Below are 27,598 nucleotides of genomic sequence, written 5' to 3'. Positions count from 1 at the left end.
TGCTTTTTCAAGTTTGGAATCATCCTTACCTTTCCCTTCTGGTTTAATGGATCAAGCTTATTCTGAATATACCAAAATAAAAATTAATCTATACTTAATTTTTAAACATTTTTTTACCATGTATCAGGTACTGTGTTGAATTCTTTTCTTTCATTATTTCATTGATCCTAATAATAATTCTGTGAAGTAAGGATTGTTAGTAATACCATTATTTAGGAAACTGAGAGAAGTTAAGTAACTTGATCAGGGTCACATAAGCGGTGGAGCTCAGGCTTGAAATACATTTGTGATAGTCCAGAGCCCAAGCTTTTCCCCACCACGCTCTCCAGAGCCTTATAAGGACATTGTTGCCTTTCCTTTTCAAATTTCTCAGTCATTTAATACTTATTGTATTGCAGATTATGCATAAAATAATTGATCTGGGATATGCCAAAGATGTTGATCAAGGAAGTCTTTGTACATCTTTTGTGGGAACACTGCAGTATCTGGTGAGACATGGATTGTTTCTTTGAATTTAAGTGTACAGGATTCATGTTCTTTTTTCTGAAGGTCATGAATATAGTAGTTCAAAAATAAAGTAGCTTTTCTCTTGTAGTGTTGATGTTTAAAGCATTTTGTTTTTTCTTTTTAAGGCCCCAGAACTCTTTGAGAATAAACCTTACACAGCCACTGTTGATTATTGGAGCTTTGGGACCATGGTATTTGAATGTATTGCTGGATATAGGCCTTTTTTGCATCATCTGCAGCCATTTACCTGGTAAGAAAAGGAAGAGAACTTTGGTGTGCTTGATGGGAATGGAAATACTCAGTTACCTGCTTTTTTTTTCCTTCCATACCCCTTCATATGGTATAATTGCCTTTTAAGCACATAATTGAATAAAGTTAAATGACAAAAAATCTTAGTGTTTGTGAGAATCAGTTGTCAACAAGGTAGCTTGTTTTATAGGCATGAGAAGATTAAGAAGAAGGATCCAAAGTGTATATTTGCATGTGAAGAGATGACAGGAGAAGTTCGGTTTAGTAGCCATTTACCTCAACCAAATAGCCTTTGTAGGTAAGTATATTTTAGTTGAGGAAGTTCACCTCAGTTTCTTTAGGGTTACAAAAGAACTGTAGAGTTGTTGTCTGTTTCAAGTAGGACTGTGCAGTGAAACTTTCTGTGATGATGAAAAAGTTTTATATCTGTGATGGCCCCATGAGACTATTGAGCACCTGAAAGGTTGTAATGTGACAGAAAAACTCAATTTTAAATTTTATTTAATTTTCATTAAGTGTAAATGCAAATAGCCACTTGTGACTAGAGGCTACCATATTGGACAGCACAGGTCTAGTAGAAATAAGAACTCCTGCTATAAGAAGATTCTTGGGATACTGAAATAAATGGGTTCCTTGGAAAATGGAACCGGACTCATCTGTTGAAGTTGCCAGTACTTACATATGTAGGTTTTGGGTTGCTTTTTATGGAAAAAAGTTTGTCCCCTATCATTTTATGAATTACTTGAAAGTAAGATACAAAAGGATACAGCTGAGTAATGAGAAAGGACATGGACAACTTACAAAATTACCTTTTTTCACAATACTAAAGGAAAACTGGAACATAATGATTTTCACCCTATTTTTTGTATGCTTTCTAGTTTAATAGTAGAACCCATGGAAAACTGGCTTCAGTTGATGCTGAATTGGGATCCTCAGCAAAGAGGAGGACCTGTTGATCTTACTTTGAAGCAGCCAAGATGTTTTGTATTAATGGATCACATTCTGAATTTGAAGGTTAGTTTGAATGTAGTCTACTTCATAAGACTTGCATTGAAGTTAACAAATTTATTTGGAAAATAAGCATAAACATTTTAATAATCTTTTCTGATGCTTATTTGAAAAGAAAATTATATTCTTGGAGCTGATGTGTTTTTATGTCTTTAGTAAGCCTTCTCAGTTTTACTTCTAAGTGGTCTTTGTTGATTGCTTTTATGAAACATCTTTTGGATTTTCCTCTTCCTCGGATTGGTGCCATTAGACCTCATTCATTTGGGTGTAATCATACTGGATTTGTTTGGTGAGGAAATTTCTTGCCTGACTTTCATGACTCTATACTTCCTCCCCATCCTGTAGTCCATGCAGCATGAACTATCCATCTCATCTTCTGAAAATGCTTTTTATTCTCCTGTCCAAGAAACCAGCATAGTTCTTCTTGCCTACCAGTCAAGTCTAAACTGATCTGCCTGCCTTTTGGAGCTTTCCTCATGCAGGTCCACCCCAACCAAGAGCTTGCCCCGGACCTGCTTCTCTTACCTTTTACTTTGCTAGGTCCAGCTTGTCACTGCTCCTTATGCCATCGAGCACATTATCCATTTTTGTGCTTTGACAGATGGTGTCCTTCTGCCCAGAATGATCTTGGTCTCTGTGTATCTCCTCAGCTACACTGGCATATATTCAACTCTCCTTTTCTCTGAATGGTCTCTGTCACATAATTTGTCATTTAAGTCATATTTATTATATTTTCTAATTGTTTCTCATCTTCCACTCATGCCTTTCCATATAGGTTGTCTTCTTTAATGCTGGGGTTGTTCTTACTACCTTTTTTTTTTTTTATGTTATGTTAATCACCATAGATTACATCATTAGTTGTTGATGTAGTGTTCCATGATTCATTATTTGTGCATAACACCCAGTGCTCCGTGCAGAACGTGCCCTCTTTAATATCCATCACCAGGCTAACCCATCCTCCCACCCCCCTCCCCTCTAGAACCCTCAGTTTGTTTTTCAGAGTCCATAGTCTCTCATGGTTCATCTCCCCCTCCGATTTCCCCCCCTTCATTCTTCCCCTCCTGCTATCTTCTTCTTCTTCTTTTTTTTTTTTAACATATAATGTATTATTTGTTTCAGAGGTACAGGTCTGTGATTCAACAGTCTTGCACAATTCACAGTGCTCACCATAGCACATACCCTCCCCAATGTCTATCACCCAGCTGCTCCATCCCTCCCACCCCCCACCACTCCAGCAACCCTCAGTTTGTTTCCTGAGATTAAGAATTCCTCATATCAGTGAGGTCATATGATACATGTCTTTTTCTGATTGACTTATTTCGCTCAGCATAACACCCTCCAGTTCCATCCACGTCGTTGCAAATGACAAGATTTCATTCCTTTTGATGGCTGCATAATATTCCATTATATATATATACCACATCTTCTTTATCCATTCATCTGTCGATGGCTCTTTCCACGGTTTGGCTATTGTGGACATTGCTGCTATAAACATCGGGGTGCACGTACCCCTTCGGATCCCTACGTTTGTATCTTTGGGGTAAATACCCAGTAGTGCAATTGCTGGATTGTATGGTAGCTCTATTTTCAACTTTTTGAAGAACCTCTATACTGTTTTCCAGAGTGGCTGTACCGGCTTGCATTCCCACCAACAGTGTAGGAGGGTTCCCCTTTCTCCGCATCCCCGCCAACATCTGTTGTTTCCTGACTTGTTAATTTTAGCCATTCTGACTGGTGTGAGGTGATATCTCATTGAGGTTTTGATTTGGATTTCCCTGATGCCAAGCGATATTGAGCACTTTTTCATGTGTCTGTTGGCCATTTGGATGTCTTCTTTGGAAAAATGTCTGTTCATGTCTTCTGCCCATTTCTTGATTGGATCATTTGTTCTTTGGGTGTTGAGTTTAAGAAGTTCTTTATAGATTTTGGATACTAGCCCTTTATCTGATATGTCATTTGCAAATATCTTCTCCCATTCTATCGGTTGTCTTTTGGTTTTGTTGACTGTTTCTTTTGCTGTGCAAAAGCTTTTTATCTTGATGAGGTCCCAATAGTTCATTTTTGCCCTTGCTTCCCTTGCCTTTGGCGATGTTTCTAGGAAGAAGTTGCTGCAGCTGAGGTCGAAGAGGTTGCTCCCTGTGTTCTCCTTTAGGATTTTGATGGACTCCTGTCTCACATTTAAGTCTTTCAACCATTTTGAGTCTATTTTTCAGTGTGGTATAAGGAAATAGTCCAGTTTCATTCTTCTGCATGTGGCTATCCAATTTTCCCAGCACCATTTGTTGAAGAGACTGTCTTTTTTCCACTGGACATTCTTTCCTGCTTTGTTGAAGATTAGTTGACCATAGAGTTGAGGGTCCATTTCTGGGCTCTCTATGCTGTTCCATTGATCAATGTGTCTGTTCTTGTGCCAGTACCATACTGTCTTGATGATGACAGCTTTGTAATAGAGCTTGAAGTCCGGAATTGTGATGCCGCCAGCTTTGCTTTTCTTTTTTAACATTCCTCTGGCTAGTAGGGGTCTTTTCTGGTTCCATACAAATTTTAGGATTATTTGTTCCATTTCTTTGAAAAAAGTGGATGGTATTTTGATGGGGATTGCATTGAATGTGTAGATTGCTCTAGGTAGCATTGACATCTTCACAATATTTGTTCTTCCAATCCATGAGCATGGAACGTTTTTCCATTTCTTTGTGTCTTCCTCAATTTCTTTCATGAGTATTGTATAGTTTTCTGAGTACAGATTCTTTGCCTCTTTGGTTAGATTTATTCCTAGGTATCTTATGGTTTTGGGTGCAATTGTAAATGGGATCGACTCCTTAATTTCTCTTTCTTCTGTCTTGTTGTTGGTGTATAGGAATGCCACTGATTTCTGTGCATTGATTTTATATCCTGCCACTTTACTGAATTCCTGTATGAGTTCTAGCAGTTTTGGGGTGGAGTCTTTTGGGTTTTCCACATAAAGTCTCATATCATCTGCAAAGAGTGAGAGTTTGACTTCTTCTTTGCCGATTTGGATGCCTTTGATTTCTTTTTGTTGTCTGATTGCTGTGGCTAGGACTTCTAATACTATGTTGAATAGCAGTGGTGATAGTGGACATCCCTGCCGTGTTCCTGACCTTAGGGGGAAAGCTCTCAGTTTTTGCCCATTGAGAATGATATTTGCTGTGGATTTTTCATAGATGGCTTTTATGATATTGAGGTATGTACCCTTTATGCCTATACTCTGAAGAGTTTTGATCAAGAAAGGATGCTGTACTTTGTCAAATGCTTTTTCTGCATCTATTGAGAGGATCATATGGTTCTTGTTCTTTCTTTTATTAATGTATTGTATCACATTGATTGATTTGTGGATGTTGAACCAACCTTGCAGCCCAGGGATAAATCCCACTTTATCCCAGGGATAAATGCCGTGGTGAAGAATCCTTTTAATGTGCTGTTGGATCCTATTGGCTAGTATTTTGGTGAGAATTTTTGCATCCATGTTCATCAAGGATATTGGTCTGTAATTCTCCTTTTTGATGGGGTCTTTGGTTTGGGGATCAAGGTAATGGTGGCCTCATAAAACGAGTTTGGAAGTTTTCCTTCCATTTCTATTTTTTGGAACAGTTTCAGAAGGATAGGTATTAATTCTTCTTTAAATGTTTGGTAGAATTCCACTGGGAAGCCATCTGGCCCTGGGCTCTTGTTTATTGGGAGATTTTTGATTACTGCTTCAATTTCCTTAGTGGTTATAGGTCTGTTCAGGTTTTTTGTTTCTTCCTGGTTCAGTTTAGGTAGTTGATACATCTCTAGGAATGCATCCATTTCTTCCAGATTATCTAATTTGCTGGCATATAGTTGCTCATAATTGTATTTCTTTGGTGTTGGTTGTGATCTCCTCTTTCATTCATGATTTTGTTGATTTGGGTCATTTCTCTTTTCTTTTTGATAAGTCTGGCCAGGGATTTATCAATCCTGTTAATTCTTTCAAAGAATCAGCTCCTAGTTTCATTGATCTGTTCTACTGTTCTTTTGGTTTCTATTTCATTGATTTCTGCTCTGATCTTTATTATTTCTCTTCTCCTGTTGGGTTTAGGCTTTATTTGCTGGTCTTTCTCCAGCTCCTTTAGGTGTAGGGTTAGGTTGTGTATTTGAGACCTTTCTTGTTTCTTGAGAAAGGCTTGTATTGCTATACACTTTTCTCTTAGGACTGCCTTTGCTGCATCCCAAAGATTTTGAACAGTTGTGTTTTCATTTTCATTTGTTTCCATGAATTTTTTAATTCTTCTTTAATTTTCTGGTTGACCCATTCACTCTTCAGTAGGATGCTCTTTAGCCTCCATGTATTTGAGTTCTTTCCGACTTTCCTCTTGTGATTGAGTTCTAGTTTCAAAGCATTGTGGTCTGAAAATAGGCAGGGAATGATCCCAATCTTTTGGTACCGATTGAGACCTGATTTGTGACCTGGGACGTGATCTATTCTGGAGAATGTTCCATGGGCACTAGAGAACAATGTGTATTCTGTTGCTTTGGGATGGAATGTTCTGAATATATCTGTGAAGTCCATTTGGTCCAGTGTGTCATTTAAAGTCTTTATTTCCTTGTTGATCTTTTGCTTAGATGATCTGTCCATCTCAGTGAGGGGGGTGTTAAAGTCCCCCACTATAAATGTATTGTTGTCATTGTGTTTCTTTGCTTTTGTTATTAATTGGCTTATATAATTGGCTGCTCCCATGTTAGGGGCATAGATATTTACAATTGTTAGATCTTCTTGTTGGATAGACCCTTTAAGTATGATTTAGTGTCCTTCCTCATCTCTTATTACAGTCTTTGGTTTAAAATCTAATTTGTCTGTTATAAGGATTGCCACCCCAGCTTTCTTTTGGTGTCCATTAGCATGGTAAATGGTTTTCTACCCCTTCACTTTCAATCTGGGGGTGTCTTTGGGTCTAAAATGAGTCTCTTGCAGACAGCATATCGATGGGTCTTGTTTTTTTATCCAATCTGATAGCCTGTGTCTTTTGATAGGGGCATTTAGCCCATTTGCATTCAGGGTAACTACTGAAAGATATGAATTTAGTGCCATTGTATTGCCTGTAAGGTGACTTTTACTGTGTATTGTCTGTGTTCCTTTCTGGTCTATGTTGCTTTTAGGCTCTCTCTTTGCTTAGAGGACCCCTTTCAATATTTCTTGTAGGGCTGGTTTCGTGTTTGCAAATTCCTTTAGTTTTTGTTTGTCCTGGAAGCTTTTTGTCTCTCCTTCTATTTTCAGTGACAGCCTAGCTGGATATAGTATTCTTGGCTGCATATTTTTCCCATTTAGTGCTCTGAATATATCCTGCCAGTCCTTTCTGGCCTTCCAGGACTTTGTGGATAGGTCTGCTGCCAATCTAATGTTTCTACCATTGTAGGTTACAGATCTCTTCTCCCGAGCTGCTTTCAGGATTTTCTCTTTGTCTCTGAGACTCATAAGTTTTACTATTAAATGGCGGGGTGTTGACCTATTTTTATTGATTTTGAGGGGGGCGGTTCTCTGTGCCTCCTGGATTTTGATGCCTGTTTCCTTCCCCAAATTAGGGAAGTTCTCTGCTATAATTTGCTCCAGTATACCTTCTGCCCCTCTCTCTCTTTCTTCTTCTTCTGGGATCCCAATTATTCTAATGTTGTTTCATCTTATGGTATTGCTTATCTCTCGAATTCTGCCCTCGTGATCCAGTAGTTGTTTATCTCTCTTTTTCTCAGCTTCTTTATTTTCCATCATTTGGTCTTCTGTATCACTAATTCTCTCTTCTGCCTCATTTATCCTAGCAGTTAGAGCCTCCATTTTTGATTGCACCTCATTAATAGCCTTTTTGATTTTGACTTTGTTAGATTTTAGTTCTTTTATTTCTCCAGAAAGGGTTTCTCTAATAACTTCCATGTTTTTTTCAAGCCCAGCTAGTATCTTTAAAATCATCATTCTGAACTCTAGTTCTGACATCGTACTAATGTCCGTATTGATTAGGTCCCTGGCAGTTGGTACTGCCTCTTGTTCTTTTTGTTGAGGTGATTTTTTCCATCTTGTCATTTTGTCCAGAGGAGAATAGATGAATGAAAGAACAAAATGCTAACAGGGTAACAACGTCCCCAGAAAATATACACTAAACAAATCAGAAAAGACCTGAAACAGGGGGAAAAGAAAGGGAAAGAAAGAAAAAAGAAAAAGAAAACAAAACAAAAACAGGATATGATCAAATATGATCAGGCTGGTGCACAGATCTGTGTCACACGCTAGATTTTGGATGTATTTTGGTCTTTTAGAAGAAAGTTTCTCCCAAAATTTTAAAGAAAGAAAAACTTATATATGTACAAAAATAAGGGTTAATATGATGAAGGGATGGACTATGACTGTAAAGATGAAAATTATAAAAGATTTTATAAAAGGAATTGATAAGAATTGGTTGAAAAAAGAAAGAAGAGGATTTAAAAAAAAAGGGAGAGAATGTGATCAGGCAGGAGACTAGAACAAAGCCATACACTAGAGATTTAGGGTATATTTTGATCTGTTAGAAGAAACTGTATCTCAAAATTTTAAAGAGAGAACAACTTATATATATATACACCAAAAATAAGGGTAACTACTGTGAAGGGATTGAATATGACTCTAAACGTGAAAAATAAAAAATAATTTTTGAAAAAGGGAAAAAGAAAAATTAAAAAAAAAAGTAACTCTGAAAGACTAAAGAATCATGGGGAAAAAGCCATGGATTCTATGTGCAGTATTCCCCTAGCGCTGGAGTTCTGCCGTTCTCATTGATTGGTAAACTTGGTCTTGGCTGGCTGTTCTCGCTGATCTTCTGGGGGAGGGGCCTGTTGCTGTGGTTTCCAAATGTCTTTGCCAGAGGCGGAACTGCCCCGCCCTTGCCGGTCTGGGCTAAGTAATCTGCTCGGATTTGCTCTTGGGAGCTTTTGTTCCCTGCAAGCTTTCTGCACAGCTTTGGGGGATGAGAGTGAAAATGGTGGCCTCCCAATCTCCGCCCCAAGGAGCCGAGAACTTGGGGCCCCGCTCCTCAGTGCGCCCCCAGAGAAAAGCAGTCAGTCCCTCCCATCTCCCCAGTCTCTGGCCACACTCCGTGCTCACCCGGCCTGTGACCGAGCGTTTCTATCTCTGGCACATGACCCCCGTGCGGAGTTTCCAAACCCCGCAGATCTCCGTGGTGCGCTCCCACGCCGCTCCTCCTGGGGGAGGAAGGGGAGTCTCCCCAGATCTGCCGCTTGTTGGGTCCCTGCTGGAGGAGCAGTGGCCCGACTGTGCCGCAGATCACGGTTTATGGCAACCCCGAGCTGAGAGCCCACGCCTCGGCTCCATCTCTGCAGCCGGCTTCCTGGCTCCGATACCTGGGAGCTCTGCTGCACTCAGGCACCCCCGGTCCTTCTGTGACCCCACGGGTCCTGAGACCACACTGTCCCAGCGAGGGTTCCACCCCCCGCTTAGCCACTAGAGCGACGTCTCTTAGCGGAGCAGCTTCTAAAAGTTCCGATTTTGTGCTCCCAGGCTCTATCACTTGCCGGTAGAGGCTGATGGAGGCCCCCTCCCCCACTGTCTATCCTCCCGAATATCGCCTTGGATTCACTTCTCCACACGTCCTACCTTCCAGAAAGTGGTCGCTTTTCTGTTCAGAGAGTTGTTGCTATTCTTTTCTTCCGTCTCCTGTTGAGTTTGTAGGTGTTCAGAATGGTTTGATCCCTATCCAGCTGAATTCCTGGGACCAGACGAAATCCAGGTCTACTACACCTCTGCCATCTTGCTCCGCCCCTTTTCTTACTACTTTTTTTTTTTTAAAGATTTTATTTATCTATGAGAGAGAGAGAGAGAGAATGAGAGAGAGAGAGAGCACATGAGTGGGGGAGGGTCAGAGGGAGAAGCAGACTCCCTGCCAAGCAGGGACCCCGATGCGGGACTCGATCCAGGGACTCCAGGATCATGACCTGAGCCAAAGGCAGTCGCTTAATCAACTGAGCCACCCAGGCACCCTGTTCTTACTACTTTTATTAACAGTCACTCACCCTACCACCATGCTATCCCTACCCCCGTGTTCTGTACAAAGGAGGCCATGTATCAGGTTCTCAGTAAATAATCATTGGTATGAATGAGAGGCTCTATATTAGTATACCCAGAAACAACTCTCATCTGAAGTCTTTCCATAGTTACTGATTGGGTAGTAGTAGATAGGGTTTCTAAAATTGGAACAATCTGTGGTGAGGGCTCGGTGGTGAGCATCCAAGGCCATCCTGAAGGCAGGAGGAGGTTCAGGAGGAGGCTAGTTGGGGGTGGGGCTACATTTTATTTTCCGGAAAAAAAAAATTGAAATGAGAAGTTATAATCATGTAAGGTTTTACTGTAATCTTGTCATAGCTTATTAAATAGGAACTTGGGGCCACGTTGATGTCATTCTTGGCTAATGCTGAAAAGTTATCTGGTTCTTGATTTGGTTTTCTTCTGTTGTGCCAAGGAATAAATCATTCCTTAGTGTGTTAGACCAGCAGGACTTGGTGACACCTTTTAGTTTTTTGTTGTCCCTGAAAACTTTTGTCTTTTATCCCAGATTTTTTTCAGGTTTGTCATGGTGATCGTAGCATCATTTCCACCCTGTGGGGTCTGTGGACATGTGCTTGTTATAGAGCATAGGGAAAGAGTCCTCCTTATATGTTTTGTGGTCTGTAGACTTCAGTTTGCAGAACCACTATTTACCTGTCTGTGAATCTGGGGCAAATATCTGTCTGTCGATCTATCTCTTTTTAGCTCAGGTACAGTAATAATCTTCTTTAAAGGCTCAATATTATTGGGAGCTTGTACAGGATAAAGTATGTGTAGGGTACCATTCATAGTAACTCGGGGATGCTTCTGAGACATGATAATAGGACTGAATTTTGAAAGATAAGAATTAATCGGGAATGGGTAGGGGGAAAGACTTACAGACAGGGGAATATCAATAACACAGGAACATGAACTGCAAAACAGTTTGTATTGTAGGACGTTTTCTAAGGTGCTTATTATATTGTTCCAAGAAGGAATGATGTCTGTTTGATTTTCATTTAAAAAAGAAATCAACAAAACGGCTACTAGAATACTTCTTTTTAAAAAGATTAAAATCTGATTGCATGATTTTCCAACAATGTATTATGAAAAACTTTAAATATATAGGAAAGCTGGGAAAAGTATACTGAACTTGCCACTGAAGATGATGGTGAAACAAAGTATTTAATTATTCCTTCTTTGTCACCTTTTTCACGCTCCTAAATGTTACTATACCCTAAGTGTCTCTCCTTGGTTTTCTCTTTTTCCATATTACTTTTTCTTCCTTTCCTTTATAATCTTTAGTTGTAGAACTTTACCTATAAACTGAATACGGATAACTTGCAAATTTATTTCTTCGGTTGTCACTTTTCTGCAGGGTGTTTATAACTGCTATATAACTATAGTTGATAGTCTCACTGGCACCCCAAAACTTATTTTATTAAAAACTGAACACATTTGCTCCATGAAATCTCTCCTACAGCTTTTCCTATGCCTCTTGCACTGTCATCTTTCCAGCTACCTAAGTGGGATGGCTCGTCTGACTATTCCTTCTCTTCCAGTGGCATATCCAATTACTTGGATTTATCTTTTTTTTTTTTTTTTTTTTAAAGATTTTATTTATTTATTCATGAGAGAGAGATAGGCAGAGGCAGAGGGAGAAGCAGGCTCCCCGCGGAGCAGGGAGCCCGATGTGGGACTCGATCCCAGGACCCTGGGATCATGACCTGAGCTGAAGGCAGACGCTTAACCGACTGAGCCACCCAGGCGTCCCTGGATTTATCTTTTGATAAAAGATAAAAGATTTATCTTTTGAATGTTTTAACAATTCTGAGCTTGTCAGGTTCTCAATTTAGAAAGCCTTCCTCCATAGTTCCTCTTTGCTTATTGAATAAAGTCCAAATCTTTACATTTAGTATTCAGTATCTGTCTTGGTCTCCTTTCATCCTATACTTGCAGCCTTATCTCCTATTATACCCTAAGGGGCCATCATTTTAGGTACATTTGAACTGGATTATTTATACTTTTTTTTTTTTTTTTTAAGATTTATTTATATGAGAGGGGCGCCTGGGTGGCTCAGTCGTTAAGCGTCGACCTTCAGCTCAGGTCATGATCCCAGGGTCCTGGGATTGAGCCCCGCATCGGGCTCCCTGCTCCGTGGGAAGCCTGCTTCTCCCTCTCCCACTCCTCCTGCTTGTGTTCCCTCTCTCACTGTCTCTCTCTCTCTGTCAAATAAATAAATAAAATCTTTAAAAAAAAAATACTTATATGAGAGAGAGAGAACGAGCGAGCAGGGGGAGGGGCAGAGAGAGAATCTCCAGCAGACTCCCTGAGCTCAACACGGGGAGCATGGAGCCCAATGCAGGGCTCATATCATGACCTGAGCCAAAATCAAGAGACGGGTGCTCAACTGACTGAGACACCCAGTCAGGTGTCTGGATTATTTATATTCTTTGATTATGCTCATCCCTTTTTACCTTTATGCCTCTGCCTACCTTGTTTTCTACCTAGAAGAACTTTTCTTCTTTAATCTTTCCTTGTTCTAATCTTCCTTCCTTTCCAAAGTTTAGCTCATAGTGCCTCTCTTATAAAGCATCCCTTTCCTCCCACCAAGTAAACTCCATTGGAACCTGCACAATACTTTACATTATTATAGTACATGTGGCATTTTGCCTTGTATTTTAGTTCTCTTAATGTTTCTTAATATCTTCTATTTGGCCATTATCCCGTGGAGGGCAAGGATCATAAGTTACTCAATTTGCATACCCACTACCACCACAACACACTTAATAGTATTTACCACAGTAGTCACTCATTAAATACTTGAGGAACAAAAGGGTAAATGTAAGTTATATTTCCTCTCTCTTTCTTTTGCTCTCTTATGGTTCGGCTTTGGTTGTAGGATTCCATGATTACTTACCCAGTTTGACATAAACCCTGTGTAAAAGTATATATCCACCTTAGGATATCCATCCTGAATTTCTGCTTTTGCTATTAGTGGCAGCTGTCATAAAATCTGCTTAGGATGGGAAGGAATGGGAGGTCTCAGTTGGGATACTGGTTCTGTAAATCCATGTCAACTTTGACAATTCCCTTCTCTTCCTCTCACCTTTTTCAAACATAAAGGTTATTCTAAAAGGAAAGTTAATGCTTTACCTCGGTAATAAGCATTTCTAGCAGAAATAATTTTAATCTAACAATACACTGTATGTTAATTGAATTTAAAGAAAAATATTTTAATCATTTGCATATACTAGTCAATATAATGCACTGGAGAAACATAGGTATTTGTATGGCTTATCTAAGGACAATAGAAGGAAGAGGATTTAAAATCATGTTGTTTTCAAAAGACTTCTCAGGGCTCTGGTTTCTCTCTGCCAAAATGGAGCTTAGAAGATGTAATTAACAGGATGTTATGTGAAAGCACTTAACTCTGTGGTTGGCATCTATTAGGGACTTCATAAATGTGAATATTTCCTTCCAGGTCTACGATAAGTTTCTGAGAATAAATAAGTGTTGCCTTTTTATTTTTTATTTTTTAAATTTTTTAAAATTAATTAATTTTTTTTAGAGAGGGAGAGAGAATCCCAAGCAGGCTCCATGCGGGGCTTGATCTCACAACCCTGAGATCATGACCGGAGCTGAAATCAAGAGTTGGAGGATTAACTGACTGAGCCACCCAGGCACCCCTAAGTGTTGCCTTTTAGAATTGGGGTTTTCATCTCTAGATTTTGTACATCCCTATAATTTTGAAACTTTATTCTTTGGATCTAACATCTGCTATAGGAAAGCAAACTCTACTGTTCAGTTTTCATAATTATGGAAGGAGATCTCATTTTGGAAAATGATCGAACCTTGTTTAGTATAGAGATAATGCCTTTTGCTCATATTCCCTTTAGTATCTAGCAGTGAATCTTTTATGTAGTAAATGATCAATAATCATTTTTTTCTTATTTATACAGATAGTACACATCCTAAATATGACTTCTGCGAAGATAATATCTTTTTTGTTACCACCTGATGAAAGTCTTCATTCACTACAGTCTCGTATTGAGCGTGAAACTGGAATAAATACTGGTTCTCAAGAGCTTCTTTCAGAGACAGGAATTTCTCTGGATCCTCGGAAACCAGCCTCTCAATGTGTTCTAGATGGAGTCGTAAGAGAATTCTAATATACCTAGAGTATAAGAAATCTTTTAGCATAGAGGGATTGCATGGCCTGCATTTTTTTGATGCTTAGTCGGAATCTCCTTGGGGCGGTGGTGCACACCTTACAATTCTTACTTTAATTTTATCCTATTCATTACTCTTATCATTGCTTTGCAAGGTGAACAAGATATGTTTTAAACTTTGTATGACTTTCTCTTTGGTGCCAGTTTTCTCCCCTTTCTTTTTTTCCCCTTTTGTACTTAAAGCCTAGAACCTTGAAATTAGACCAGCAGTGTCATAGATCCTGCCAGAGGATAGATGGATGGTAAAATATTGTGCTCATGACTCTTGTTGTTGTTGTCATCGTTTTACTTTATTGAGGCAAATTTTGTATATCATGTAATTTACCCATTTCATGTGTACAATTCGGTGATTTTTTTTTTTTAGTAAATTTGCCTAATTGTGCAGCCATTGCTATAAATCAGTTTTAAGAAATTTCCATATCAATAAGATCCTTCATGTCCACTCTTAATCTCCATTCTGTTCACTTCAGGCAACTACTAATTTACTTTCTATCTCTATAATTTGCCTTTTCTAAACACTTCGTATAAGTGAAATCATACAGTCTGTAGTCTCTTGTGTCTGACTTCTTTCATTTAGCATTATGTTTTGGAGGTTCATTCATGTCCTAGCATGTATCAGAACTTCATTCCTTTTGATTACTGAATATTCCCATTATATGGATATATGTTGTTATGACTTTTTGCTTTTGTCCTTTTGGGTCTGGTGATTGTTTTCACTTTAGCCCGTACTACAGTTATTTATTTTTCCTAAATAGTAATCTAGACCTTAAATCTGTAAGGTGTAGCTGATAAACATTGACATTATTCATTTGCATTTCACATTAGGAAATGTGTGTTTAAGTACTTAGAGAACCTAGTATTTTCAAGGATTTTTTTTTTAATTGTTTCTTTTTCAGAGAGGCTGTGATAGCTATATGGTGTATTTGTTCGATAAAAGTAAGACTGTATATGAAGGACCATTTGCTTCCAGAAGTTTATCTGATTGTGTAAATTATATTGGTAAGTATAGCTCATTTACTGACTGAGGTTTAAACCTGAAATAATATAATTTTGACTCAATATGGTTAGTAGAAATGGTCTTTTGGTGTTTCTGTTCTATATCTCATGCTTTGGGTTTTTAAGTGTGGTGAAAAATGAATTTATATAGTTTGGAAGGTGAAATGGTAGATTTCAAGTCACCTCTAGATCCTCATTTGGAAGAAGACTTACTTTCCGCAGGATAGGACTCTTGCAGAAGAATGGATCTCCACTATTAATTAAGCCTACTTTCTAGTTGTTCCTTCATTATTTAAGCATGTTCATGTATTTCATTTTATCATATGAATACTGCTTAATGTTCAAATGTTTTCATTTATCCTGTGAAAATTATTTTCTTTGGAAGAAGTGATCAATTTCTGTATACCCAAAACTAAAATCAAGCATAATATTGTAAAATCAAGAACAAAACTGGGCATAGGGCTAAAAATATGTAATCTTTCCTCTGTGTTACCTTTTTGTTAGTTTTTTTAACAACAGTTTTAAATTTACAGCAGAATTGAATAGATAGTACAAAGTTCTCATGTTATTCCCCTTCCCAACACATATTGTTTACCCAGTTGTTAACATCTTATATTGTATAGTACATTTGTTACAAGTAAAGAACCAATATGTAATTATTAGGTAAAGCCCATACTTTATTCATTTTTCCTTAGTTTTTATCTGGTGTCCTTTTTCTGTTCCAGGATCTCCTCCAGGATATCACATTACATGTAGTTGTCTTATCTCTTTAGGCTCCTCTTGGCTGTGACAGTTTCTCAGACTTTTCCTTGTTTTTGATCACCTTGACAGCTTTGAGGAGTACTGGTCAAGTATTTTTTAGGATGTTCCTCTGTTGCAGTTTGATTTTTTTTTTTTCCCTCTTGATTAGAGTAGGATTAGGGTTTTGAGAGAAAGATCACAGAAGCAAAGTATCATTTTCATCACATTATATGAAGAGTACATACTTCCAGTGTGATTTATGACTCTTGGTGATGACCTTGGATCACCTGGCTGAAGTAGTGTCTCTCAGGTTTCTCCACCTTAAAGTTTAGTCTCTGCCCCCCCCTTCCATACTGTACTCTTTTGAAGGAAGTCACTATGTAGAACCCAAGGAATGGGGAGTTATGCTCCCCCTCCTTTAAGGATATAGTACATAATTTATTTGGAATTCTTTTGCATGTGACATTTGTCTCTTCTCTCCCGTTTATTAATTTATTCAATCATTTATTCTATCAATATGGATACATGGATATTTATCTTATACTTTGATTATAACCCAAGACTATTTTGTTCTTCAAATTGTTGCATCTTTGGTCACTAGGAGCTCTTTCATTTGGCTTTCTCTGCCCCTTTTACTTGTGCCATCAATTAGGGTTTTTCAGTTTTTTTTTTTTTTTTTTTAGCACTTCCTTTCTGGCACCAAAACATGTTCCAGGTCTATCTTGTGCATTTCTTGCCCCAGTCCTAGGATCAGCCATTTCTCCAAGGAGCCCTGGTTGCTTTATTTGGAGAGTAGTGTTAGAAACCAAAATCTGGACACTAGGAGTGCTTCTTGATACTGGAGTATCATTTTTTAGGCCCTTTTATTTTTTAAAATATATGATTTGTGTGTGTGTGTGAAAAGACTCCCCTCCCCTAGACTCTTTTTCTTTAAAGTGTCTGGGTTATTTTATTTTATTTTTTTTAAGATTTTATTATTTGTTTATTTGAGAGAGAGAGCACATGAGATGGGGGAAGGTCAGAGGGAGAAGCAGACTCCCTGCCGAGCAGGGAGCCCGATGCGGGACTCGATCCCGGGACTCCAGGATCATGACCTGAGCCGAAGGCAGTCGCTTAACCAACTGAGCCACCCAGGCGCCCCTGGGTTATTTTGTTTTTGTTTGGTTTGGGGTTTTTTTGTCTGTTGTAGGAAGTCTCAGGAGTAAGAATGGGTATATAAGAATAGAAGAAAGGTTACTTGAGACAATTATTAGGGGAGATAAAGATTTTTCCAGATATATGGTTTTATTTTTTTTAAGTCTGCTTCAGATAATGTGATTTTTCAGTATTAACCCAGTGTAGTATCATTTCTCTGAATGTTTTCATTGGAAAATAATAACAGAGACTATAATTGCCACCTTAAAGGATAGGATGAATCTCTCAATCTTGGAGAATTTCATAATGTTAAAATGGAATTTCAATGAACTTAACGTATATCTGCCATAGTTTTATTTTTTTACTTAATTTGTTTGAGAGTGAGAGGGAGAGAGCATGAGCAGGGGGAGGGGCAGAGGAAGAAGCAGACTCCCCGCTGAGCAGGGATCCCAGCGTGGGGCTCAATCCTGGAACTCCCAGATCATGACCTGAGCCGAAGGCAGACACCCAACCAACTGCATCACCCAGGCGCCCCTCCCATGGGTGAAAGTAGCATTCCCTTTACTAAGGGCAAGAGATAACCATCAATAAATAATTTTATATATCTGGCATTGAAGAAAGCATATTTTACTAAGTTGCTATTTACCCTATATGTTTTTCTCAAGTTGGGTTGGTAGTCCAGGAGATGAAATTTATTATTCAAAGGCAGGAAAGATGATGGAAAGATTGTGGAGGACATGGGACTTCATTTAGAACTTGAAAGAAATAAAGAATTCGGATTTATGGAGAAAAAAGGGAGTATTCCCTGTTAGATGCAAGGAAAAAAAAAAGATATAGGAATAATTGCGAGCTTTGTGATTATATAGTGATTATTCATTTTTATTTCCCCTCATACCTGGAATAGGGCTTGTGTATTGCAGGTGGTCAGTAAATACATATTGAACTGAATTAAACAGTAAGAATTTATTCTTTCTAGCATCAGGTTCTAGAATCTATGGGAATGATATTTGTATGGACAGGAAATCAGAAAGAATGATAGACAAACTCTAAAATTTTAAAAAGTAACTTCCCTCCTCTTTTTTCCATCTTTTTACATAAAGTACGGGACAGCAAAATACAGCTTCCAATTATACAGCTGCGTAAAGTATGGGCTGAAGCAGTACACTATGTGTCTGGGCTAAAAGAAGACTACAGCAGGCTCTTTCAGGGACAAAGAGCAGCAATGTAAGTGGATTCTGTTGTTTATAGGTGCAATGTCATGTGCATTAATGCTCAAGAATTAATCTTGCTGTTTTCACTAATCAGTATTCCATGCAATACTGAAATATTGGGCTAATCTGAAGTGTAATATTCTGACCAGACTTACAGAATTCTTACTAATGGTCTGAAACCATCCAGTTGCAATAGTTTGAGAGTATTTCCTGAAAGGTCCTGGTATAAGAAGATTGTGTTATCTTAGAATATCACAGGCAGGGAGTCTTTAGAGATTAGATTCTAGAGATTAACTATTTCTCAGATTGATAATAGAAACTTAGGCTTTGGATTTATGGCAATTTAAGCTATTAAATTTTTGTCCAGTGTTTCTGAAATACTGATTTTTTTTTTTGGCTGTGGTTTAGGTTAAGTCTTCTTAGATACAATGCTAACTTGACAAAAATGAAGAACACTTTGATCTCAGCATCTCAGCAACTGAAAGCTAAATTGGAGTTTTTCCACAAAAGCATTCAGCTTGACTTGGAAAGATACAGTGAGCAGATGACTTATGGGATATGTGAGTGTTCGGGTAACATGTTTGAAAGAAGTGTTGAATCTCTTGAAGCTGTCTGCTACTTTGCCTTCTTGCCTCAGAGCCCATTGTTTTACTTATATTCACATTAGAACAAGAGACAGGTTGCCTCAAGTCATCATAAACAGTGTTTGTAATGAATAGTAGCTCCTTTAACCTTTCGTTTAGCAACTTTACTTCCCCACAATTGGACTATAATTGGACTAAAATTGTTTAGCTCCAGAAAAATTCAAAAGCAATTTAAGAACTTTTGATTTTCAAGCCTCATTTTTTTTTTAATTTTATTTATTTATTTGATAGAGACGTAACGAGAGGGAACACAAGCAGGGGGAGTGGGAGAAGGAGAAGCAGGCTTCCTGCAGAGCAGGGAGCCCGATGTGGGGCTCGATCCCAGGACCCTGGGACCACGACCCAAGCCGAAGGCAGACACCTAACGACTGAGCCACCCAGAAGCCCCTCAAGCCTCATTTTTAAGACAGATACAAAGTTTGGGGTGCCTGGGTGGTGCAGTTGGTTAAGTGTCCAACTCTTGGTTTTGGCTCAGGTTATGATCTTGGGGTCCTGAGATTGAGCCCCACAATGGGCTCCATGCTCAGCATGGAGTCTGCTTAAGACTTTCTCTCCCTCTCCCTCTGCCCCTCCCCCCGTACACGCTCTCTCTCTCCCTCTCTCTCTCTCTCAAATAAATAAATAAATCTTTTTATTTATTTTTATTTTTTATTTTTTTAAAAGATTTTATTTGTTTATTTGACAGAGAGAGACACAGCGAGAGAGGGAACACAAGCAGGGGGAGTGGGAGAGGGAGAAGCAGGCTTTCCGCCGAGCAGAGAGCCCGACGCGGGGCTCGATCCCAGGACTCTGGGATCATAACCTGAGCCGAAGGCAGACGCTCAACGACTGAGCCACCCAGGCGCCCTAAATAAATCTTTTTAAAAAAATAGATACAAAGCCTGTATTGGGGTGACTCCTTAACCAGGGAAATCTTAAACTACTTATCTCTCTGTAAATAATAACACAAATAATTCCAGGAGTTTCCCCCCCAAACCACCTACTGTGGAGTCCCTTTTTTTTTTTTTTTAATATAGTACACAGCCTCCAGCTTCTCAGTATTTGACTCCAAGCTCTCTCCCTTCAAAGGTATTAAGGAAATGTAAGATGCTGAAGGGGTCACTGCCAATATTTCTGTTTTCTGTCATAAAACAAATTCTTTTTTGGGAAACAAGTCCTGTTTGTATACTTGAGCAAGTATAGGTGCTGAATAAATGATCAGCAGTGTCCAATTGGGTGAATAAGTTTACCCACTGGAGCTGGTTCTATGATTGATGTTTTATTTCTATTTGTGTATAATAGGCATTCTGGTGAGTGACAAAACACTATAATTATTTCACCAAATTATCTTTGACTAGTCAGTTGTATATTTTATACAAGTGTTAAAAAAGAATGGCATAGACCTGTATACTGATCTTAGAAGATCACTTGGGTCTTTAATAGCAGTGATGTTTTAAGTTGGGGAAGCAAGCAAAGAAAGAAAAGCATATAAAGATGGTCTCACTTGTGAGGGAAAAGGGTATGTGTGTGGGCGCCTGGGTGGCTCAGTTGGTTAAGCGACTGCCTTTGGCTCGGGTCATGATCCTGGAGTCCCGGGATCGAGTCCTGCATCGGGCTCCCTGCTCGGCAGGGAGTCTGCTTCTCCCTCTGACCCTCCTCCCTCTCATGCTCTCTGTCTCTCATTCTCTCTGTCTCAAATAAATAAATAATAAAATCTTAAAAAAAAAAAAAGGGTATGTGTGTATGGAACAAATGATTAACAGTAAGATCCTTAGAGTGGAGAGGAGGAAGAGAGAGTCTTTTCTTTTTATATCCTTTTATAGTGTTTGATTTTTTTAAAAATCACGTTCATGTATTTTTCTTTTTGTCATTTTTAAGAGAAAACCATTTATATTGGTTTCTTAGGGGTGCCATAACAAGTTACTATAAACTGGATGGCTTAAAACCACAGAAATTTACCGTCTCACAGTTCCAAAGGCTGAAAATCCAAAATCAGGGTGTTGGCAGGGTCATGATCCCCCTGAAAGCTATGGGGAAGAATACTTCCTTGCTTCTTCCTAGCTTCTCATGGTTTGCCAACAGTCCTTAGCTCCTTGGATTGCAGCTGCAGCACTGTAATCTCTGCCTCTGTTATCAAAATAGAGCTCTCCCTTCTTATGCCTGGGTCTCTGATCTCTTCTTATAAGGATATTAATCATACTGGATTAATCAACCCTACTCTTAATTTAGCTAATTGCATCTGCAGTGATCCTATTTCCAAATAAGGTCACATTCTGAGGTACTGAATTAAGACTTCAACATACCTTTTTGGGGGACAGTTCAACCTATAACACCATTTCTGATGTTGATATGGCAAGGAGGTGGATAGATCAGTAATTAAAGCTATGCCTATTTCTGAGATAACCAATTAAGACTTTTTTTTTAGCCTCAGAAAAAATGTTAAAAGCATGGAAGGAAATGGAAGAAAAAGCTATCCACTATGCTGAGGTAAGATCACTAGTTTATTTTATATGCTTATTAATTCCTGAGGTCTCTTTTAGAAATTGTCTTTGGTTTTGGTATGTAGAATATTTTTCATGTTATTCCTGAATATCAGAAAAAATCTAGTAGATGCTTTGTGTACCATAGCTGATAAAAATAAGGGCTTTGGGCAAATGAGATAAAACTGAAACCTCACTAAACTTCAGTTTCTAGGGGTGTCTGGGTGGCTCGGTTGGTGAAGTGTCTGCCTTTGGCTCAGGTCATGATCCCGGGGTCCTGGGATCGAGCCCTTCATCGGGCTCCCTGCTCAGTGGGGAGCCTGCTTCTCCCTCTCCCTCTGCCGCTCCCCTGGCCTGTGCTCGCTCGCTCTCTCTAATAAATGAATTAAAAAAACCTTCAGTTTCCATATTCTATTATGTGGACTTACCCTTTTTAGTAGGGTTATGTGGATTAAATGGGAGTAAATAATAAATGGTAGTTATTGCTGTTATTTTTATGAGTGGTTTAGATAGGATAGCTATACATCTTGGTTACCTGAAATGGTCCTACTTTATACCTGCCTTGCCATAATTATCAATAGTACTCCCTTTCACTCTCAAAATTATGCTTGTTTGGACAATAAATTATATATATGGTCATGCTAGTTTTAGCTCATTCTCTAGGAGGCATATTCCTTCCTCAGCTGTTACATCTTTCCATGGTCCCACTAAATTGTTACTCTCCTGGATGCTAGTGCTTCCCCAGGGACATGTGTAAGGCAGTTGATATCCTTGGATAGGAAACTCATTATCTTTATCTTTCTGCATTCTTATTCAAGGCAGTTGGGAACAAGAGGCAGTGAAAATCATAGAACTGAGATGCAGTGGTTTTGGTGGCCATTTTTTCTCTCTTGTTAGTGACACCTCTATCTTTTTGCTTCTCAGGAGGAGAAAGCAAATGCTAGTAGTTTACTGTTGTCAGAAGAGAAAAGAGAGAAGCATAGGTATTAAGTCTGTCTTTCCATGAAAGGTTGTCAGAATCTGAAGGATAAAAAAGCTTGGACAAAATCAGTGTTTCATATTAAATCATTTAGTTCCCCTACTGTTGTAGCAAGTCATTCTCTTGAGTTCTTTTCTGTTTTGTGTGGTAGTGAGCCTGTCATTTCTTTTGTGTTTCATCATATTTTAGGTGGGTGTCATTGGTTACCTAGAGGATCAGATCATGTCCCTGCACACTGAAATCATGGAGCTGCAGAAGAGCCCTTATGGAAGACGTCAGGCAGACTTAATGGAATCTCTGTAAGTAAGGAAGTCTTGTGTTGCTGGTATTGGTGTCTATAATTTTTTGTCTCAGGTGGTTCTTTCTGTGTATATCTGGCAGATTAAACCTGTATGTATTCTTTTCTATAGTTTTTCTTTCTCCAAATATATTGCCATCATATTTTAAAAGGAAGTTTTTCTTAGTCACAGAAATTTTGGAAATAACTTCAGGGATGACCTTTGCTTTTTTAATCAAAGCATCTTTTCATGTGAGTGTTATAAATTTTCAAGTATTCTAAGTTACAAACTATTGCCCTATTTACCATAGTTCTGGCCCAAGTTATTGTCCATTAAATGCCCTAAATGAGGTTAACTTCCTAAGTGAACCTGGATAGAAATTTCAGATTTTTTTCCCCAATCACAGGCCTTCATTTTTGTCCATTTAAGTGTTTCTGATACAGGGGTGTTGAATATGTAATGGTAGATCAGAGCAGATATGAAGTATATTAAACTTTGCATTTTTATTTATTTTTTAAACTTTTTAAAAAAGATTTTATTTTTAAGTAATCTCTACACCCAGCGTGGGGCTTGAACTCATGACCCCAAGATCAAGAGTTGCATGCTTTACTGACTGAGCCAGCCAGGTGCACCTAAACTTTGCATTTTTAGATCTTGCTTATTACTCAGTGAAATGCTCTGTAAAATGTTCATTGGCAATATGTACTTGCTTTAAAATAGGTTTATACTCTATTCAAATAATACTGTTCATTTCACGTTGTTAATTATTAGTCATTGAATTATCTTCACTTTTGGAAGCATGTTTTCTCTTTCATAGGGAACAGCGTGCCATTGATCTGTATAAGCAGTTAAAACACAGACCTTCAGGTAAGACACTTACCACTGTACACAAAGGCATTTTAGGAAACCATCACAAACTTAACAAATCCAGGGGATTGGATTTTAAAACAAGCTGCAGAATAAATTCCAGTTTTGGTATTGCCATAGAGCTGTTTATGGTATGGCTTTTAAGTTGGTGAGAATTTGAGAGATTAGGAAGGCAAAGTAACAAGAAAATTGGGATAGAAAACTTTTTAAAGGGAAGTGAAAGGAAGGAATGAAAGAGAAAAAAGGAACTCAAGGAAGAGGAAGAGGAAGCAAGAAAATGTGTGGAAAGATGGAAAAAATAAGTGCTGCTTAATATTAGAGAGGTTGGAAAGAATTTGATACGATGGATTCAGGTGTGGAATGATCCAGAGGGAAGGCCCATGTGCAAGGCCAAAGCAGTGTACTTTGAAAATTATGCCTTCATCTGCACCTGGTTACTGCTTATTTCATTGGCAAAACAATTCCTGTTGAACATTTGCTGAATACAGAACATGGTCTGTTGACAAGAGCATTGGAGTGGTAATTGGAAGGCTTGGATTCTAGATTGGGTAGCTTACTGACCAAGTACCTAATTTTCTTGTAACTCATTTTCCTTTTCTGTAAAATGGGGCTGAAACCCAGCTTTCCTAACTCAGTGAGGGTGTGTAGCAATGTATGTGAGAGGGTGTTTGTGAAAATGCCTTGAGAAGTATAAAGTATTATGTATCTGCAAGATATTATCCTTCTGTTAAAAATTGATTTGTTCTGATGGGTTATGGAAGAAATAAAGGTGAAGCCTGTGCCTTAATTTGGTATATATACCTAAATTACCAATAAATAAGTAAAACAAAAGACGTGTTTTATACTTTAAAATTTACAAATGTATGCAAATTAATATCCATCCATATGAAAGTCTATCTTAACAAATAATGTGATCTCCTCTACATCGGTTTTTATTGGAGTGGAATTTGTTAAGTTTATTCCTACAGACATTTATGAGGTACATATAAATAGGCACCTAACCCTGCCTGGGGTCAGGGATGGTTAGAGATTTCTTGCAGGAGATGACATCTGAGATAAGCCTTAAAGGATAAGTAGCAGTAGCTAGGTGAAAGGAGGTGGGCTCTTGGATATACAAGTATAGTCAGTAAAGGCACGTATGTGTAACACTTAGCATGTTTGAGGAAATGCAGTGACTGGATTGTAGAGTTTTGGGAGAGAGAGGCTGGATCAGATGTGGCTGGATCATAAATGATCTGGTATGTTATGGTAGAGTTTGGATTTCATCATGATGGCAAAGAGATACCTTAAAAAATTTTAAGCAGGGGAATGGTATGACCAGATTAGCATTTCATAAATACAGCTTTGGTAGCAGTGCACATAGTGGATTAAAGTGTGGCTAGATTGAAGACAGGCATTGGTTATAAGGCTGTTGAAATAATGATAACTCAGTATAGGGTGGGCCATGAGTTAAGGCAGAGAGCCTGAACTGTGGAGATGGAGAGAGAGGAGGGTAAGGGTGAGAGAGACATTTAGGAGGTAGACCTGATAGTGTTGGGTGATGGATTGAATATGGATGGCTGGAGCTGGAGTAGGGAGTCATGATACCTCCCAAGATTCTGGCTATGGCAGCTGGGTGCATAGTCAGAAGGACCACTCACCATAATGGGAAGTATAGAAAGGATGGCAGACCTGATGGGAAAAGATTTTTGTACATGTTGATGTTAGGGTGTCAGTGGGATATTCAAGTAGAGATGTCTAATGAACAGTATTAAATATATATATGTAGGTATTGTATATGTATGCATGTATATATAAACACCCATACATATATACACATGTACATATGTATATGGATTTAGTAGAGAATATGGGGCTAGATATTTAGCTATTTGAGAATGATCAGCCATAAGAGTAAAGTGATCATCTTGAAAAAGTAGGTTGAGTAAGGAAGCCAAGGATGGAATCCCAGAGAATACCAACATTTAAAAAATGGCTAGAAGCAGAAGAGCCAGCAGAGAAGATGAGAAATGACCAGAATATATAGAAGGAATGATATGATAGGAACAGGACAGAGAGAGTTTCAAGAAGAAAGTGCTCAGTCGGGTAAAATGCTTCAGAGGTGTGGGTAATAAAAATGATGATGTAAATATTCATTCAACTAGCAGTTTGGACATCATTGTTGATCTTGGCAAAATATGGCCTTTTGGGAATAGAACTCAGATTATAGGAGGCTGAGGGAGGAATGAGACAGGAAGAAATAGAGAAGTCAGTCTAGACCAGCAGTTCCCAAATCGTGGTTTATGAACCCCTGAGGATCAATGAGGACAAAACTATTTTCATAACCCTAAGACATTTGCCTTTTTCACTATGTTGACATTTTCACTGATGCTGTGAAAGCATTGGTAGGTAAACAGCTTATACCTTACTTAGCATGGATCATGGCACTAGTACCAAACTATGCAAGTAGTCATATACTTTTCACCACTATGCATTCACAGTTAAAAAAAAGTTTCATTTAAGTATGTCCTTGATAAAGTAATAAGAATTCTATTTAAATCTCAACCCTTGGGTACATGTCTTTTCAATATTCTGTGTGATGAAATGGGAAGTGCCCCTAGAGCACTTCTGCTCCATACTGAAGTCTGCTGTTTTTCTCAGGAAAGCCACTGTGGCAGGTGTCTTCTCAAAAGTTAATGAAGCATGGGGGCACCTGGGTGGCTCAGTCGTTAAGCATCTGCCTTCGGCTCAGGTCATGATCCCAGGGTCCTGGGATTGAGCCCCACATTGGGCTCCCTGCTCCGCGGGAAGCCTGCTTCTCCCTCTCCCACTCCCCCTGCTTGTGTTCCCTCTCTTGCTGTGTCTCTGTCAAATAAATAAATAAAATCTTAAAAAAAAAAAAAAGTTAATGAAGCATGACTGTCACTTTAAGGGGAAAAAAAACCAATGTTGGCAAAGATAAAATTCCATATTTCAGGCCAAAAAAAATAGAATTTAGGAAAACTTGTATCCATCAACTGAAATTTGTCAGCTTCTCAGTACTTAAACTTTTTTGATGAGATCAGTGGTGATATTAAAAAGACTTGGAAAATGTAAAACAAGGCCAGTTTTCTCACTAACATTTTTTGGAAAATAGTTATTTTTAATAAAAATGTGTTAACAGGTAGTGAGTTTTTGTTATTTTTAAATAAATATTTTTAAACAAGAATTTTTGAGTGTATAGGGATCCTGAGACCAGTAAGTTTGAGAACTGCTTATCTAGGCTATTCTTTTCAGAAGCTTTGCTGATAAGGAAAGAAAAGAGGTGAGGAGCTAAGTGATGTAGAATCAGGGGAGGTCAGTCTTCAGAAGGTAGACTTGAGCATATTTATGTGCTTGGGGCCAAAAGCCTGTGAAGAGGGAGGTCCCTAAACAAGCTTGAGAGGCTGACTCAATTAGGCTTGCTTCCACTGATATTAGAGGAATTGACGGTGTGGATACTAACACTTTTGTGGGTGTAGGGGTTGGAAGGTGAGGCTCTTACTGTTGTGGCCTCCCATCCTGAAGTAAGAAGTGGGGTTAACTTAACAGAAGAGGTGATGGAACAGAAGAGGTGATGACTACATAGATTTAAAGAGTACGCTAAAGATTTTTAGAAGCTGGTGTGTGCAGTGGAAGATGTTGCTGACCCAGAACATTTATTAAGAATCCAGAGCAGAAGTGAAAACCTGTTAAGTAGTAGTGACAACAGAGGAAATGGTAGTATAGTTTTTTTGTTGGTGGTGTTTAGTGGCTTGCCTGCAGGAACTGACAGAGCAGATGGTTAGACTGATCCAGGCTTAGGATTTTGCAGAAAGTGATATAAGTGATAGAAGTTATGGTTAGAATAAAATAATTGAAACTTAAGATTTCAGTAGAGCAAGTCTAATTCTTTTTTTCCCTTTAATCAATGTTCATTACTCCCAGTCTTCTGGCCAATGAATTGGGTATTGCAGATAAAGATACATAAAATTCCATCCATTGGCTCAGTCAAATTAACTTCCTGTAGTCAGTGATAGCATTTGTTTGTTGTTGTCGCCTCTTCCTCCTCTCCTCCCCCTCCTCCTCATTATTATTATTATTATTATTAAGGATTTTAAGTAATCTCCACACCCAATGTGGAGCTCAAACTCACAACCCTGAGATCAAGAGTTGCACACTCCACCGACTGAGCCAGCCAGGCACTCCTGGATTATTTTTATAAAAACTTTGTAGTAGCCCTGTCAGCATACTAGCATATCATAGAGCCTAGAAAGAA

At 38.6% G+C, this 27,598-nt stretch overlaps 1 protein-coding gene across 4 annotated transcripts in view; it reads left to right on the top strand.

Annotated features, from left to right (window-relative positions):
* Positions 1-27,598, top strand: part of CHUK (component of inhibitor of nuclear factor kappa B kinase complex) — a 46,193-nt gene that overhangs the window by 11,137 nt on the left and 7,458 nt on the right. For all 4 annotated transcript variants that reach the window (XR_010412548.1, XM_045878611.2, XM_045878610.2 and 1 more), the window contains 11 exons: positions 399-488; positions 633-757; positions 947-1,054; positions 1,635-1,770; positions 13,765-13,959; positions 14,931-15,033; positions 18,006-18,129; positions 18,525-18,676; positions 21,165-21,226; positions 22,388-22,497; positions 23,294-23,343. Coding sequence is in view for 3 of the 4 variants with exons in the window: in XM_045878611.2 (XP_045734567.1) it covers positions 399-488; positions 633-757; positions 947-1,054; positions 1,635-1,770; positions 13,765-13,959; positions 14,931-15,033; positions 18,006-18,129; positions 18,525-18,676; positions 21,165-21,226; positions 22,388-22,497; positions 23,294-23,343 (1,255 nt within the window). In the remaining variant the exon portion in view is untranslated. The remainder of the gene's footprint in view (positions 1-398; positions 489-632; positions 758-946; positions 1,055-1,634; positions 1,771-13,764; positions 13,960-14,930; positions 15,034-18,005; positions 18,130-18,524; positions 18,677-21,164; positions 21,227-22,387; positions 22,498-23,293; positions 23,344-27,598) is intronic.

The sequence above is a fragment of the Mirounga angustirostris genome, unplaced genomic scaffold (assembly GCF_029215605.1).
Source record: "Mirounga angustirostris isolate CCGP_5_RB_7025 unplaced genomic scaffold, mMirAng1.0.hap1 SCAF_6, whole genome shotgun sequence".
Taxonomy (NCBI): Eukaryota; Metazoa; Chordata; class Mammalia; order Carnivora; family Phocidae; genus Mirounga; species Mirounga angustirostris.
Note: the sequence above shows the minus strand (reverse complement) of the source record. Positions and strands in the feature narration are given on the sequence as shown.